General features: G+C 36.8%; 1 protein-coding gene across 1 annotated transcript in view; it reads right to left on the bottom strand.

Annotated features, from left to right (window-relative positions):
• Nucleotides 1–3,138: 3,138 nt before the first annotated feature.
• AKAP11 (A kinase (PRKA) anchor protein 11) overlaps nt 3,139–17,388 on the bottom strand; it is a 32,737-nt gene continuing 18,487 nt past the window's right edge. The window contains exons 7-11 of the mRNA XM_010021249.1: nt 16,141–16,296; nt 12,044–12,127; nt 11,235–11,281; nt 8,645–8,805; nt 3,139–3,285 (exon numbers count right to left, since the gene is read on the bottom strand). Coding sequence (XP_010019551.1) covers nt 3,139–3,285; nt 8,645–8,805; nt 11,235–11,281; nt 12,044–12,127; nt 16,141–16,296 — 595 coding nt within the window. The remainder of the gene's footprint in view (nt 3,286–8,644; nt 8,806–11,234; nt 11,282–12,043; nt 12,128–16,140; nt 16,297–17,388) is intronic.

Below are 17,388 nucleotides of genomic sequence, written 5' to 3'. Positions count from 1 at the left end.
TCTTCTGGAACCATAACACCATTGTATATATTTCCCTTTACTTAAAAATTAAACTACCGAGTCAGGTTTCTGTACAGAAAGAATGAAAGATGAAACAAACTCTACCTTACTACATTTGTTTATAAAGCACAGTTGACTGGTTTAACTGGACCAAAACATGGTCCTTCACGTTTTTACACTTTTCATTTATACTTCTGTATGTGTGGTCAGGAGTTTTAAATAAACTCAGCGATAGCATAATTTAAGACTCACGTTAGCAAAAAACCAGCTTCCACACTAATATGGCAGACAGCACCAGTTACATACAGCTAGAGTAAGTTTTACCCAAAATTATTATAGTAATTTTGCCAGGCTAGTTTAACACTCTCCCAATTCTGACCTAAGGAGAAAAGTCAAGTCACCCAGAACAAATTTTAAACCATTTTTATAGAAAATTGGTTTAAGTAAAAATAAAAGTATTTTCTAACATTTTTCCCAAGTAAATTTGGAAACTATGCTACTTTCCTCAGAGGTTAATAAATCAATTTCTTCCTTAATATAACACCAATTGATGTAATATATATGGACCCAGTCTAAATACAAGATTCCATTTATAAAAATAATCTTTAATGCAATTATTGTCTACTTATCTTTTTGAATAGTTCTGAGTTCTGGGGATCACACAATCTGCTGCCTTTCTCCAGAGAATTAAAAAGAAAAATCACATCACCAAGTTTATAAAATCCAACGCACCGATTAATCAGTTTAAAAATGGCTGTTCCTGTGGTGTTGTTTTGTTGGGGTTTTTTTTCTAATGTACAGCTCTGTACATCTGAAATGCCTTCAGGATCTTTCTCTGGTTTTGGACATGTACAGAAACACTGTACTAGTACTACTGTATCCTCACGTCCTGAAATTCCACTTGGTGAGAATGCAACAGTACAAAATCCAGAGCAAAATCTAGTCCCGAGGCACTGCTTTGAGTATTTTATTTTCTTAATATTTTAATTTTATGGGTAAATTTGTACAGGTACAATATGTCTGTATTAAAGGGTAGAAGTTACAGCCAGAGTCTGGTTTCGGAATTTTGACTGAAACAACACTGAAAGTCAATCTTAAAAAACAAGGAAGGAGGGGGTAGATCCTGACAACTTTTGTACAGCTCTTCAAAAATATTTGTTATTAGCCCCACCTTACAAATACAAGAATTAAGATGACTTCCCCCAACCCGCTTCGGGCTTTAGAAAAAAACTATTCCTGACACTTGGCATTATATTACCTATTAATAACACAAAAGACCTTGTAATGATTTTTGGTCTTTTTGTCACATGGTATATGTAGAACTTTCAATCTGTGAAATGATATATGAAGTGAGGTAATAAGTGATGAGCATAACAGAACTTTAAATTAGTGGTAAAAATTTACATTGTAAGTTCATTTTGGTGATATCTTATATACTTACAGATACACATACATACGTCGTATGCACATGTGTATGTGCATATACAAAACCATTAAAAATCTTTAACTTTGTGAGAAAGGTGAACTTTGTGAGATGCAAGGCAGAAATCCGCACGACAAATGAGGAGTAAAACCAGGCAAGTCTCTGTAAAAAGACCAGTGGAATGCTTTCCTGAAAGACGAAGACATTGCAAGGAGAGTGCTCTTGAATTTACCACTGTGACACCTCACAGTGATTTGGCAGACAAGGAAAATCAGAATTGCACATATGCCATTAAATGTCAGGAGTAGATTTAGAGACTTTATCTCTCCTTGTTTCAGATCACAAGGTTGTGCACCATATCAACATCATATTTTTCTATGAAAAAGTTACTAAGGTTCTTTTGTTCATCCCAAGTAAGTAAGACTCCATGAATTTCTTTCAAGTGATACGAGTTTTGAGGTGGCAATCTTTTAATTACCAGCACGCACCTTCTTCTCTCAAAGGATGTAAAAAACAAAACAAAACAAAACAAACCCAAAAAGCATTTTCAAACCACAGGATATGTAAAGGTCCAGATATCCTTTCAGAGAGAAAGGCAAGTCAGCAGCATTGCTGAGAAGCCTGATTAGACTGCTAAAAAGACTTGATTAAAAGTGCCTTTTAAAAAATTCAGTGAAGGTAGTTAAGAAAAATAAAAAAATCAATTTGCAAGAAATTTCCCCTTTATGTTTTAATTAGCTTTCTTTGTTAAACACCTAAGTGCTCACTGAGTAACAGAATTCTGTTTATTACTGCAAAGAAAATTCATATATGGAGGCTATGAATTAAAGAATTAGACTAGTCAAAAAAGATGGCCAAAACCCACATAAGTTTCTGCTACGTTCAACACATCTACATGAGAGGGCAACATACAAATTCTTTGACACAGAATTAATGTCATGAAAGTACCTGCATACAAAAAGCTGCAGGAAGAAATTTAGCAATTTAAACTTGACTGGAAAGCTTCAGGAACCTTGCTGAAGAGTTATGTATGAAACTATGCTCAGCAACCCACTCTGCCCTTCTAGCAGAAGTTACAAGCTTTATAGTAGTCAACAAAAGGGAACACATATTTGCACCTTAACCGTTTCAGAGCAGACTCTCACATCCTCACATAAAGTTAAACTTGATATGAAGCCAGACTATACTAAGAAGCCATTTGGGCAGTTCAGGATTTTCTTCCTGGCAGTGGTGTCCTTGGGCACATAACACATGGCCAATGTTGCTAACTTTTTCCACTCTCAGCAGCAAGGTATTCCAGAACAAATTTTTGAAGAACATCAGTGCTCCTAGTCCCACTGTGAATACAGCACACATACGAGTGGGAAAAAAAGCTATCCTGGCATAGCAGGCATCCTGAATATCATGTCTCAGACTGTTTCCTCTGAACTACTATTATAGACAAGGGATTTTTTAATAAATATTTCAAGGGTCTGAACACAGCAGTAAATACAAGTTATGCATGGGTAGACAATATCGATTATGGACTGAATAAACATACCATGTGCACAGTATCACAAAGCACAGCACAGCTATTTTGACTTTCACCTCAATGTCTTTTAAATGCTGACAATTACTTGAACATTTATTAGCTGAATTATACTTTACATCTCTGTGTTCTTCCTGTCTCCTTTCAAAAGAGGAATGAAGTGAAGACTGGTACATCTTTGGATTTTTCAGATGTTTTCCAGAAGCCATCCAACCAAAGACTTATTTGGAACTTGCTCTCCATCAGACGCCTTCTCTATCATTTCACAATACTTCAGCACTGCTTGCAAGAGATCTCCAACTTTCCAATCTCGTTCTCGCAGTCGTCTGGAAAGCTAAAGGGGAGACAGGAGAACACAAAGCAAAATATTTTGACCGGCACATCCTGATTAACAGTTACAGAAGTTATTCTTGAAACATTAGCTCAGAAGAGATCAGTTGTAATGAGTTAATCGTTATTCCCACATCTACGAAAACAAAAACTTCCGCAAAAATCTTTCTTCAGGGCAGTTTTCACAAAATTTTCTTCTGAAGGGAGCAACATTTTCAAATGATGTGGTGCCACAGGTATGAGGTCTGTGGTTCATCAAGACTGCAGAAAACAGGAAATTCTGAACACAAGATTAAGACATTTGCCACCCCTCCCATGCCAATAATGCACATATAAAAAGACAAAACTCAGTCTTAATAAAAGGATGTGGATTTTCCTTTCACAACATATAGTGTGGTTTGGGTGACACAGATGCTACCCTCAATGAAAACAGTGTCTTCAGGGTTGGGAAATTATAACATCTTGGGGAAGAGGAAAAGGTGAGGATTAAGTTAAACTACCACTTGGGAGCAGAGATCTTTGTAGCTGAATACATGTTTTTTCACACAGGGTCCAAGCGAAAAAAAAAAATAATAATAAAAAAATTCCTTTGTTTACATGTCAAGTTCAGCTTTATATGGAAGAAAGTGTACCATGAGACAAGGATGAATTTGCAAATTTGCCTGGGAGTAAAAAAAATCTTTTAGTTCAAAAATATATATAAATAAACAATGACGACGACAAAAACCAAAACCCCAACAATATCCACACAAACAAACTTTATTCTCTGTACCTTTCTGGACAAATGTCAGTGCTCCATTCAATAAACAAAATTTAGACACTTACCCTACTTATTCTTTGGACCTGTAGAATTTTACTGCCTTTTACAGTCCCTACCATAATATTCTAAACGTTAAGTTTAAAAAACTGTCGTAAACAACCTTCAGTGAAGGGGTGCTGGTTGATGAGAAGCTTAACATGAGCCAGCTTCAGTGTGCACTCACAGCCCAGAAACCAACCGTATCCTGGGCTGCATCAAAAGAAGCATGACCAGCAGGTCAAAGGAGGTGATCCTGCCCCTCTACTCTGCTCTTGTGAGACCTCACTTGGAGTATTGTGTCCAGTTCTGGTGTCCTCAACATAAAAAGGACATGGAGCTGCTGGAGCAAGTCCAGAGGAGGGCCATGAGGATGATCAGGGGCTGGAGCACCTCCCGTATGAAGACAGGCTGAGAAAGTTGGGTTTGTTCAGCCTGGAGAAGAGAAGCTGCGTGGAGACCTCAGAGCAGCCTTCCAGTATCTGAAGGGGGCCTACAAGGATGTTGGGGAGGGACTCTTCATTAAGGACTGTAGCAACAGGACAAGGGGTAACGGGTTCAAACTTAAACAGGGGAAATTCATGTTAGATGTAAGGAAGAAGTTCTTTACTGTGAGGGTGGTGAGGCAGTGAAACAGGTTGTCCAAAGAAGTGGTAAATGCTCCATCCCTGGCAGTGTTCAAGGCCAGGTTGCACAGTTCCTTGGATGAAATGGTCTAGGGTGAAGAGTCCCTGCCCATGGCAGGCGGGTTGGAACTAGATGATCTTAAGGTCCTTTCTAACCCAAACCATTCTATGATTCTCTGAAACCTGTTAGGTTGCAATGTGAAATTCTATTAAGAAATGAATAGGAAGACAATCTCTCTCTGCTGCTTCACCTATGTGATGTTTCAACTGCAACAAGGCAGGTGATAGGACTGACGGAAAAACACTGACATAAAAACATGTATAAAACAATGTTTTGAGCAAACAATTAATTTGGGTGAACAAAAAAGATCCTCTCTAATCTTGAGTACAATGTATCCTGAACACTTTTTTTTGAGTGACAAAAATGCATCTTTCCTATATAAAAAAAAAGACTAAGTCTTTTTTACAAAGACTTGAAATCGGTAGTTATTTCTGTGAAATTTAGAACAGAGCACACATTTTAAGCTTTATAGAATACAGCAGGCAAGTTTGTAAATGGTTGGTTTACAAAAGAATAGTCATTCTTTTATAGAGGCAAGTCTGCCTAACGTCCAAAGACCTTCTTCAGCAAATACAGTATGAAACTTCTGTCCAAAGAGAAGATACCACCATGGTAACATGACAGAGCTGGCATCTGGCTTTACTAATCCTTGTATTTTAATTTGGAGTTCAAAGTTATTCCCACTATTTCTTTAGCTGACTGATCTGTTTCTTACTGTCAGACAAATGAAATATTGGGGTTTACTCAAAACAGACAACAGAAATCCTAAAACATCTAGATAAGGTCTGATTAAAATCTAAATATATATGTTTCTTTAATCTAGGAACTCGCATATCCACCCTATCAGGCTTGTCAAAGAAGTTTCTGATTTACTGGTTCCTTGTTCTAGGTTTTTGGTTTGGTGGTTTTTTGGGTTTTTTTTGGGGGGAGGGGGTTTGTTTGTTTGGTTTTTTTTTGTGTCATACACAGGTATTCAACGTCTTTCTTCCTTGCTGAGCATTACATGTATCCTTAAGTAAGAGTTCATACCCACATGCAGCAAGCAGTACTTTGCCTGATACATGCTAGGAGTATTTTTGTCTTTTATACAACCACATCAGTGGGTCATTACCCTGCTGCGATCAGCCAACACAAGCCTTTCCTCCCTTCCAGAACCCACTAACTGCTTACAATGAAAATTACTGTTTTCAATGTGAGCTAAAGCCCAGGTTCACTCCCCACGTAACTGAGGTACTTACCAAAGTACCTATGAGATGATCAAAACCCCATAGCCGGAGAGCACCAGTATACTGCGGTCAGTTCAGTTTTCTGCTGGGCTGCAGTGCCCTCTGGAGGTGCTTGTCTAACTTCACAAGTGACAGTACTGAGAATGACTATTTCTAATGTAAGATCCTCAGTCTGGGTCAGAGATCATTCCAACTAGGAAATGGGAAGGAATAAAAACCAGGTAATCTTTTCCTGCCACCCGGAGGGGCGGAGAATAACAGGATTTCAGTTCATTTTAACATAAGGTGTTTGGAGAACTAAAAATTAATCTGTAAAACTAAGTGAATCAATTAACTATTGTCACATTCTCAGGACAGCATGACTACTACCTGCCTGAAGGTCTTCTGTTTTATCTTTAGGTGTCAGCTCAGTATCTATTTATGACTGAACTATCAAGTATAAAAATATTATAATTTTTTAGTAGTGCATAAATAATTGACACTGCTGTTTTCCAGAATGCCCTTCTCAGTATATTAAGGCAGATACAGTGGCATTCAGATACACAAACAGTTAATAACATCTTTCCTGCGTATCTTCAGGCATTGGGTCAAATAGTAGCATCATAGTTTTGAAATCTACTAAGACACAGCTGGTAGAAGAGTGAGAGACTCGAGAAAAAATTAAACAAGAGGCACCTGCCACCTATTTTTTTGTCCTACATGTTACACTGCAGTGTAAGATACAGGTCAGTCTCTCACACACACAAACAAAGGAGATTACTATTAACACTTGTGGGTTCCACCACTATTCTGCCTGAGTATTTGCAATGCTGCAATGCACTTATGACAAGCATGAAATAGACTAATCGATCTCAAAAAGATTGCAAAATGAACTCACAAGGTCAGAATGACTGGAGCCACTAAACCCAACTTATTTACATCAAAAGAACCTCAGAGAATGCTGACCCAGGCATGTGAGAACAGAAAAGTGAAGTATTTTCTTCTTCATGTTAAGACACAGACTGTAACAGGGAAGGACCATATGAATATAAGGATGAAACCGAACAGCTTCAAATGAAAACAGAAATGGAGGAAAGTATTCTCAAACTGCCTTCTAGTTTATGAAAGCATGAAGTCTAACCTAAGTGTCAGAATTAATATACAACAAAACATATTTTTGAAATTATTCTAAATCAAACATACCAACCTCCAGAAAAGGAGCATAGGGGATATATTTCAACTTGCCAAAAAAACATTTCCCAATTTTCTGGTTTATTTAAAATAAGAATGCAAGACTTCCTACTCTTGGGATCAAATACACATACCACACAGTTACATAGGCAAAAGGAAAACAAAGCCAGCATAGCCAGCATTCTTCTTCTGGGCTAGGAAGTGAGAAGCTTCTCCTAGGAAAGTTCAGCCCAGGTATGATCTGGACTGACCTCTAGGCACCTTTCACACTCTTAACACAAGTCTATAGTGACTAAGCACCACAGGTGCACACACTGATCTAACTTTAGGAGTTTATTTTGTCATACTGACATCTACTTCCCAATCACTTCCTTCTTCTCATGAAATGATGATCTGAGCTTTGGAAAGCACCAAGTTGAAGACTCAATACCGAATTACAGAACCAAGAACAAGCATTTCCTTCCTTAATAAACTAATACACACATTAAGTTGCTTTTGCCAAGATCCTGTTTTCTAAAAACACACTAATGACATTATGTTAACACTTCTTCAAGTAACCAGGCCACAAAATGAAGAGTCTTTTGATAATTTATCATTCCTATCAACCTCATCATTAGAGACAATGTCTATATATCTGTTAAGTTAGCCTTTCAGTACCCAGGTAATGTTAAAATAACTCCTTAGAAGATTTAAAAAAAAAAAAAAAAAAAAGTCAAATGAAACAAATGCCAGACTGTCATGTGCAGTTTGGTGTGCAGCCACAGAGGAATAATTTTTATGATTTATAGGAACAAGAAGTTTCTCCTCTATGTTTGTGATGGAAATACTAAGGTCAGTACACATACCAAAATGCTGACCCTTCCCAAAGAGACAAATTGCTAAAGCCTAATTCCTTAAACTTCTGCTTTGTCTTTGGTCACATACTCAATTCCATCTATAAAACCAAATAAAGGCACCTAAAAATTAAATTGAACCTTCTTTTGTAATAGCTTTGGTTGTAGTTGCTTCCAGAATAAAAACATATGTAATATTTAATTAGAACATAATTTTTTTCTGATGAGAAAATGTGCATTTGCTAGTAAAAAAACCCCTGAGGCAGAACATATTAAGTTGGAAATTAATTTGTACGACAGAGTTCTCAGATCCAATTTATATACCATTAAATACTAAGTAAAAAATGTTTGGGGAAAAATCCCCCTATTTTTCACTAAACAAAAATGCTATAATTGTATCCCATTTGGAGTAAAACAAGGAAAACAACTTGCGAAATAAGTTCACTCATCTTTGATTAATGCTGGTTTATGTATGGTATATACTAAACAGGCTGTTCCACTTTGACCTCTCATGGTTTAAATAATGATTTTCCTCAACAGTGAATACCTCATTATTATTGAGTGGCAAATAAAGCAGTAGCAGCTGGTGTACCACAGCAAACAGAAAGGAAGCTAATCCTTCCCCATCACCCATCAAACCCAAGTACTTACAAAGGTAAATTCCCTTGTAGCAGCGTCATAAAAGTGAAGATCGGACACCTCTGTTTCAGAAGCTGCCAGCCACTGAAGTGCTGCTCTGAGCTGGGGGTCTACTAGATTTGGTTCCAGATCGATATTCACTATTGCTAAAGCCTTCCGTATTTGCTCCAAACCTAGTATTAAAAACAAAATCATCAAATCTATAGCTTCAAGTTTTTCAAAGTGTCTGTAGTCACTGTTTAGACTATGTTATCTTAAAAACCTTGATTTAGTACGCACAGATAATATGAAAAAAAACCATCATGCCGGTGTGAAGTGTTTCTGTACTTTCACATAAACAAGTACTGTTTCTCTCATTCACAACTGTATGCAAACATAGCTGAGTATTAAAAGACATCTAAACTTTAATGCATATTCCAAAGTACAAGGAATCTAAAACAGCCTTTCATAAATTGATCAGCAATGGCACTGTCCATCAGTCATTTCTGTTTCCAACCACTGTTTTTTGCTGTGCCTTCATCTACTAATTTTTTGTTAGTGTATTTCAGAATTCTTTTGTGTACAGGCAGACTGATCAGACTGCCTCTGAGTTTTTCCAAAATACAGTGCTTACTTTTACTGAGGCCTATTCAATTTTTTCAACACTTCCTTTACAGCTTACTTTCCAAAAACTAACAAGAGTATTGAAAGAACGGTCGCATTAGTAACACACAGAAAATTGTCATCTTCCGTTCCCACGCTGAATTTCTGTACCCAGCTACCACAGTAATCCCTTATCACACTCTCAGAACCAACTAAGCATACACACAGTGCTCTCCAAGTTGTTCTAGAACTTTATTCTTCTGGACTCCTAGACTTAACTCTCTAGAAACAAGGAATTACATGTTTGCAATAAAAACATATGTTCATGTGCAGTTTACCTCAATCTCACTACTCTTCCAATCAGGCTTATGAAAACTGAGGTATACAAGGTATTCAGTCCTAACTGGCAAAGTTAAGCAAGATGGAATAGATTCCCCCGGGAGGTAGAAGAAAAATAAAATGATCTAGTGGAACAGTCAACATAAGTGTGCTTTTGGTTGATAACACTACTTTTGTAGGACCCCCAAAATCTTACATCTTTATAGGATAAAGAACCAAGTATTAAAAATTTAATGGCACTTAGTGGATGGAAAGCATTGTGGCAATGTATGACTGGGAAATCTTTATGTGTTTCTAACATAGATGTACATTTGATAACAAGGCTTTGTTTCAATTTCTTTGGTGAACAAGGTGCAGTCAGCTTAGAAAAAGACAGATATTTCTAGGTATTACATAAACAGAGCTTCCAAATGTGCAAGACCCGGTATAAAGGTTTTCTACGTATAATATTTTTTAAATGGTCCAACAATGAAAGTAACAAAAACAGTCTTTTCAAAACAGTAGTGAGATGGTGAAGAAATTAAACTGGAAAAAATTCACTAGAAATTCCTTAATACAGTATAAAGCAGTCTGCTGCACTCCAGGAGACACCTAAACTGTGTAAAGAACTAAAATCAAGCACTATTTCAATCACGCAATTTGAACATCTGAGATGCTACAGCTTTTCTGAGACCAAAAGAAGCAACAGTATATTGATGAAACCTAGAGAGTCAAAAATATTTTAATTCTAATTATTTGGAGGAAGAAAATACTAAAAAAATTAGTTTTATTTCCTTATAGCCTTATAGTCAGATCTGATTTTTAAAAAAATAAAATTAAGACGTGATTCACTTCCATACATTTACCCAGAAGCTTGGAAGGGGGGGGGAGAAAAAAGGGAAAAACGAAAGAAATAACCACATTCTGCTTACAGCAAGACTGAACATGTGCACCATGGCTGAATGTCTTCTGTAAGAGGGTAGCAGAGTTTTCTCGAAATGCTTATTTCATTTTTAGAATATACCCAGTATGAAGAAAAGCTCGGTTACAACTTGGTCTAACATCTGCTCATCTTTAAATCGGCCTCACAGACTGTATTCAGGCTGTTCTCATTTGAGTTAACAACCTCTGGCACCTCAGTCAGACCAGAACCAGCGCAGACGTCTTCTAAGACCCAGAAAGCTGTAGTAAGATTCTGGATAGGCCCTATTTTATATCTCAGTAAAACAAAAGAGATTATAGAAAATATATCAAGTCCAATGTTTTTCTTGTTTCTCCTCTGCCACGGTTAATATGGCCAGTTTGAAGCACTTCTTCAGCATCTCAATCATAGCCATGCAGACGCACTACCATGGCTCCTTATCAGATACTTTTCAAAGAAGTTATTCCATGCGTACAAATTTACACTTTCAACAAGCTGATCAGAGTTTACTACCTTATGCTATTATGTAATGTGTAAGCAGCAGAGACTAGCATTTCCCAATGCTGTAAATTTCAGTGCATTAAGAGCTGTATGTAGGGTATTAATCCAAGAATATATAGGAGTATATACAAGAATATACTTGACTGACATGCATTATGATAAATACAGGTAATAGGATTGCCACCTGGTTTTGCAGACTGTAGAAGCAACAAATTAGCACAATAACTCAGGTAGAGTGCACAGGTCAAGAACAGTATTACATGCTGGAACTGACATTACCTTCTACAGCATCCTTGGAGTCTTCATCTTTATCTTCTGTTCCATCACTATTTTTAAAATAAAACATAAATATGAATGCAATCGAATATATGCACAATAAACGCAGTCAATTCTAAGACTGTAATGAAAGTTTAAGAACAAGAAGATCATAAAAGAATTAAGAAGTGATCATGAAAAGAAGCCTTGCTTCTCACACCATTTCATGTTGGAATAAGATTTATCATCAACTTCACAAGATTTGCTCTTAGGGGGAAAAACAGAGAAGAGAGAAACATGAGAAGGGTGTTAAAAAGAACTGTAATATGAAGGCATTTTAAAATAAGAAGAAAACTTACTGATTTATTAAGGAGGACAGTTTAGTTTTGCTTCATATGTGAAAAGGATGAGCCATCTTATGTCACAGGTATAGGTTATTCAAAGCTCTAAGTTGTAAGTGTTCTACCAAAATCAACTACCAAGCAATTTTGAAAGTTTCCACAAGCTAAAGGAAAAATCAGAAATCCTGTAGGAAGCAAGCTCTAGTTGGCATGGAAAAGTAAATCTAAAGACTTGTAAAACTGCAAGCAAGAACATGCACAAAAGGGACCTTTCATTTTGCAAGCAGAACACATTCATCAGTTTAGCACAGCAAAATTTAACCATTCAGTATCGATTAATTAATGAAAAAATCATATTGTGATTACGTGAGAAGAGTGTGAATAATTTATCAGCACGAAAAAAAATGCAATGTATTTTTATTTTTCGAAATGATGATTTCATGCATTAATTATGAGGAACCCATCTGGTTTATATTTCTCAACTCAACCAACCTGTCTGATGTTGGAAAGGATAAATTCTCCTCATACATATCCCCTTCTAAACCAAGACTGCTCCAGCTACTGCTGTTACCATTACTGCCAGGAGAAGAAGAGAACACAGCTGAACTAGAAAAGAACAATAGCTCAAACTACAACCTTCATTTTCCTTAGAGCTGTTTTGTCAAGACACTTAATGAAAAAGCACTGAAACTTCCCGAACACGTTTGCTGGAACAGAGTACGAACATGATTGCCAGTGCTATTCAAGGCAGCAATGTGCACAATAAGGCAAAACTGGTAAGTTTCAGTACACAGGTGGAAGCATTCATTTGCACTCATTAATTTTCCAGATCAGGGCTAGCAGTAATTCTGTCCTCAGGTCTAAGCACATTGCTCGCTATTTATACAAGCTCAACAATTTCAATATGATTACTCACAGGAATATGGATTACAGCTATAATATTTGCTTAAGGACTAAGAATTCATAAAATTATACATTGTGAAGACAACTGCACAAATAGGACCCTCCCATCTCATTCCAAAAATGCAGTAGTGATCTCCAACAGCCTGATAAGAAGAAATACTTAGAAGAATTTTTTTTTATTGAATTGTGAAATTGTTCTACAAGCTTGATCGTTTAAAAATAGGGGGGATTTATAGATCAGGAAAAACAATACCAAAAAGATATTACATATATACCGTATATATGGGAACTGTAACTCAGATAATCTGCTTTGAGATTCTGTGTTACGTACGTACAGTCAAAGGCAAGAAGCCTCTGCTCTCAATTGTAAGCTAACCTAGATGCTCTGATTCACCCAACAGAAAAGCCTCTGTCTATGCCCATACTTATACATTACGTATAGAGAAACCTTAAGACTATGTTATTTCTAAATCTAAGTCGCTAACATTAGTTACGTGAAGCAGAAGATAAAACTATTCCCCTGCATAACCAACTTTACCAAGACCGCTAAAGAACTTTCATTCCTATTTCCATTCAAATGGAACCGCAGAGATCATGCTTTGATAATTCCTTCCAAATTGTCTTGGTCTCTTGTTTACACACAGTTTAATCCTTCGTGAACCACTGAAGTACAATTTTTATATCGATCTGAGACGCAGAGGGCATGTACTGTTTCAACAGAGCTACTACAAAAAAAATGTCTTTTTTTCCCCCTGAAGTAAAGCAAAGCAAGGTAAATTGTACTGGACCAGTGGAGCTTGTATTCTTGTGTTGTTTTCTAGGGATTATGATCCCATGTTCCAAAACAATTTCAACTATCACTAATGGAATCTCTAGGTTTATTATTATGAAGATAATTTCAAAATGTCAGCTCAAGGAGTCTCAAATACCAGTATGCACTGACTACTGCAAACAGCCTGGGAAGTACTGGGGGAAGGGAGAGCAAAACTTGCTTAATGTCTACTACACCACTTAATTATATTGTACCAGCACTACAAACAAATTGGTCTAATGATGCCTAGTACCTCAAAGATGGTACAAGCATCTGCTGACAGATTCTTAGACATAAGGAAGCTACCTGCATTAAGAAATAGCTGCCAGGGGAGCAATGCTACCTGACAGTACATTTAAATGTTTCAAATTGACATGGTTTACATATAATCAGCATAGTACTTTTCTAAACAGACGGTCCTAACCATAAGAGGGGGGAGGAGGAGGGGGAACAAAAAACAAAAAAAAAAAAAAAAAAAGAAAAAAAAAAACCAAACAAAACCAAAAAAAAAAAAAAACAAAACCAAAAAACACCAAACCCCCAAATGTTCAACATAAATCAATGCCCCCTCTATGACTGAATGGCATTTTCCTGTTTAATAAAAACAGTCTATGGTAAAAAAAGGAAATAAAAGCAACAAATCTTCATCACTGACATGCAATTTTTTATTTCCTTAGAAGATTTTAACTTTTCCACAAACGGTTGTGCTGGTTTTGGCTGGTGTAGAATTAAATTTCTTTACAGTAGCTGATATAGGCCTGTGTTTTGGATTTGTGCTAAAACAGTGTTGATAACACAAGGACGTTTTTGTTGCTGAGCAATGCTTATTACATAGAGTCAAGGCCTTTTCTGCTCCTCACACCACCCCACCAGTGAGTAGGCTGGGGTGCACAAGGAGTTGGAGAGGACATGGCCAGGAACAGCTGACCCCAGCTGACCCAAGGGATATTCCATACCGTATGGTGTCATGCTAAGCATATAATGCTAAGAAAAAACAGGAAGACCAAGGGAAGGCAGGACATTCAGAGTAATGGTGTTTGTCTTCCCAAGTACTCATTAAACATGATGAAGCCCTGCTTTCCTGGAGATGCTGAACACCTGCCTGCCCATGGGAAGTGGTGAATGAATTCCTTGGTTTTGTTTGCATGTGCAGCTTTCACTCTATGCTATTAAACTCTCTTACCTCAGCCCACAAGTTTTCTCACTTCTACTCTTCTGATTCCCCCATCCCATGGTGGAGTGAGCCCGCAGCTGTGTTGGGGCTTAGCTGCCAGCTGAGGTCAAATCACACAAGGGTGTTATTGCTGAATTTTCTTTTATTACAGGTCTACCCTCACCCCTTATCTTTTTACTCAGGGCAGTAACCCCAGATCCTGTCTCTGCTAAACCTCAGCAACACAAATGAATACACGTGCTCCTACTGATCCACACCTAGTTTTGTGCAACTAGCTGACCAGCTAGCACATGACATTTTCTTCTGTCAGCATAATACTATTCAAATTATGCCTCCGTTCTCTAAGTAAAATGCTAATTAATGTCATTCCTCGCCTAATGAGGCACAGATTTTCTTGCACATTATAGAAATCACCTCATTTTCATTTAAATATGTTTTGGGGATGATAAGTAAACAACAAATAAAACATGGGCACTAAAGCAATTTTTTTATACTTTTTTTTAACCCAGCATCAACTGACCTATATGTTATTCAGTATTTCTAACTGCCAATATGCCGAATAATCTTCCTGATATCCTAAATTTCATCATGCACAGCTAACTCATTTTCACTCATTCAACAGATATGTTTCATTACAATAACTTTAAGGCAATGTATTTTCTCACAAAATTATTCAGTTGTGCAAGTGACAAATTACAGTAGTGGTTTGATTAAAATATTTAGTTAAGCAAAACAAAAAATATTGCAGACATTTAAGCAAGCAGTTTCACTCTGTGCCAAATAACCTATCTGTACATTACATAAAGCATATGTCCCATATTTTCTTTAATTTCAGTGATGCTGGAAGTACTAACTAAAAAGAAAAAGGCTCTCCCCCATTTCTGCTATTGTTCAACAAAAATGCTGAACTTTTTACAACAATGTAAGTGGTATAACATAAGTGATATATCAATTATAAAAATCCTAAATTTACTCATTCCTTATATATTCCTTATATAGAAACTCAGGCCATAGCTCTCCATGTAATTTTCCCCGGCAACAGGGAGAGACACTGCAGGATTTTACAGTTCCCATTTTAATCTTTGTTAGTTTTCCATCAGCCAGGGGAAGTACTGAGAGAAGCTCTGTGGAAAAAGTTACTACCCTTAACAGGTAAGTTCCAGTATTACACACCTGTAAGCTCACGGTTAGTACATAAATACTCCACCAGTATCAGTTACAACAGCTTATAAGTTAAAGTCCCAAGAAAGAAAAACCTATGTTAAAGGTCCTCGTGCAAATTAAGCTCATATTACTTGCTTTCAAGAATAGATGAATTTACATAAAAACATTCTCAATGATTAAGTTTTAGTATTTCCAAGCTCAACAGTACATTTAAATTGTATTTAACACATGGTGGCTGTGTTTAAAAATACCTGCATCTTTTGCTAATACCTAAATTATATATGAACAGTTTTACTTGATGTTGACTCCTTGACATCAGTGACAATGTATACTCCACATGGTTTAGAGTGTATAGTAGGGACACTCCTGGGCAACAACATTTTGTAAGAAAACACAAACATAATATTAGAGCCATTTTTAATAAAAAACTTTGTGTGTTGAAGACAAAATAATATCTTCTTCCCCAAGCCCCAGGAGAAAACCACTTGATGCCAAGTTATCTGATGTCAAGGTAACTGTTTAACTATACTAACTCACCTGTCACTGAGGTGAAGAAAACTGCTGCTCTCATCAGGATGTTCATCTTCAAAACTTAGATTGGACCAACTCCCAGTGCTATCATCACCAATACTAAGACTCATCTGCTGGCTAACAATAGATTCAACAGAGTGAAATCCTTCTCTTCCAGCAGAGCTAAACAAAAATTTAAGACAAAAACATCACTGTGTTTCATGCCAATCTGTGTTAGTTCATTTACTGCAATTTAACACCATTTCAAACACATTAAATTCCAAGAAAAAAAAGAAAAAGGGGGGTGGGGTGATTTGTACCCTATTCTCAACACAAGAAATGGAACAACCAAATGTATTTGCAATTTTAACAAGCTTAGGTCAGGGACTGTTATTTGGAATTCTTTCACTAGAAGACAAAGGGAAAGGCACAAATAACTCTCTCATTTGGAAGATTTTTTGTATACCAAGGTACACTGTTCAAACAGAAAACTTACCATTTTTGAACTTGTTCACCATAGGAGAGTTTGGCTATTTGCCCCTACCTGCTTTTGGTACAACCAGCTAGGTGGCCCACTACTGTAGGCAAACTGCCGAAGTTTGCACTGGTGTTTGGAATTTTAGGATTCCATTTCCTACAAAGGTCTTCCTGCTTCAAGAAAGAGTTACTACGCATGACTTGTACAGGACCTTCCCCTCAGGAAATAAATTTAAATTTTTTATCCAAAAAACAATCAAGCAAGTACGGTCAATGAAAGGTGGTCTTCAGAAGACACTTCAAATGATCCATTTAAAAGAAGTTTCAATGTGAGAACATGCAGTTATGAACTAACTTTTATGAGCAAGTTGGGATTATCTACGTACAGGTGAAGAGGTAGAAAGTTCAAGAAAAGTATCATCCTTCTACCACCATAGCAAGCAGCCACTCCAACATTCACTATTAAAAAGCCAAACTTAACCACATCACTGGTAACATTTTGCTACTGCGAACACAAATTCATGCAGACAAACATGTAGCTTGAGTCAGAACCCAACTGGGTAATACAAAGGTGACTCTCCCCCTCTTCCACCCCCATTTTATTTACATTATACCAGCATTAGCAGCAATTCTTTTCACCACACAAGGCAGTTTCTCAGGAAACATATGCATTACATTCCATACATTAGATGACAATGCAAGAAACATTTATAGATTTTGTCATAGTAAACCCCTAGTATCACCTCCTTATTAGCAGTATCAGTTTGAACCTGCATTTTATTGCTGTCATATGCTAAC

This window comes from Nestor notabilis, unplaced genomic scaffold (genome assembly GCF_000696875.1).
Source record: "Nestor notabilis isolate BGI_N333 unplaced genomic scaffold, ASM69687v1 scaffold12000, whole genome shotgun sequence".
Classification (NCBI taxonomy): Eukaryota; Metazoa; Chordata; class Aves; order Psittaciformes; family Psittacidae; genus Nestor; species Nestor notabilis.
Note: the sequence above shows the minus strand (reverse complement) of the source record. Positions and strands in the feature narration are given on the sequence as shown.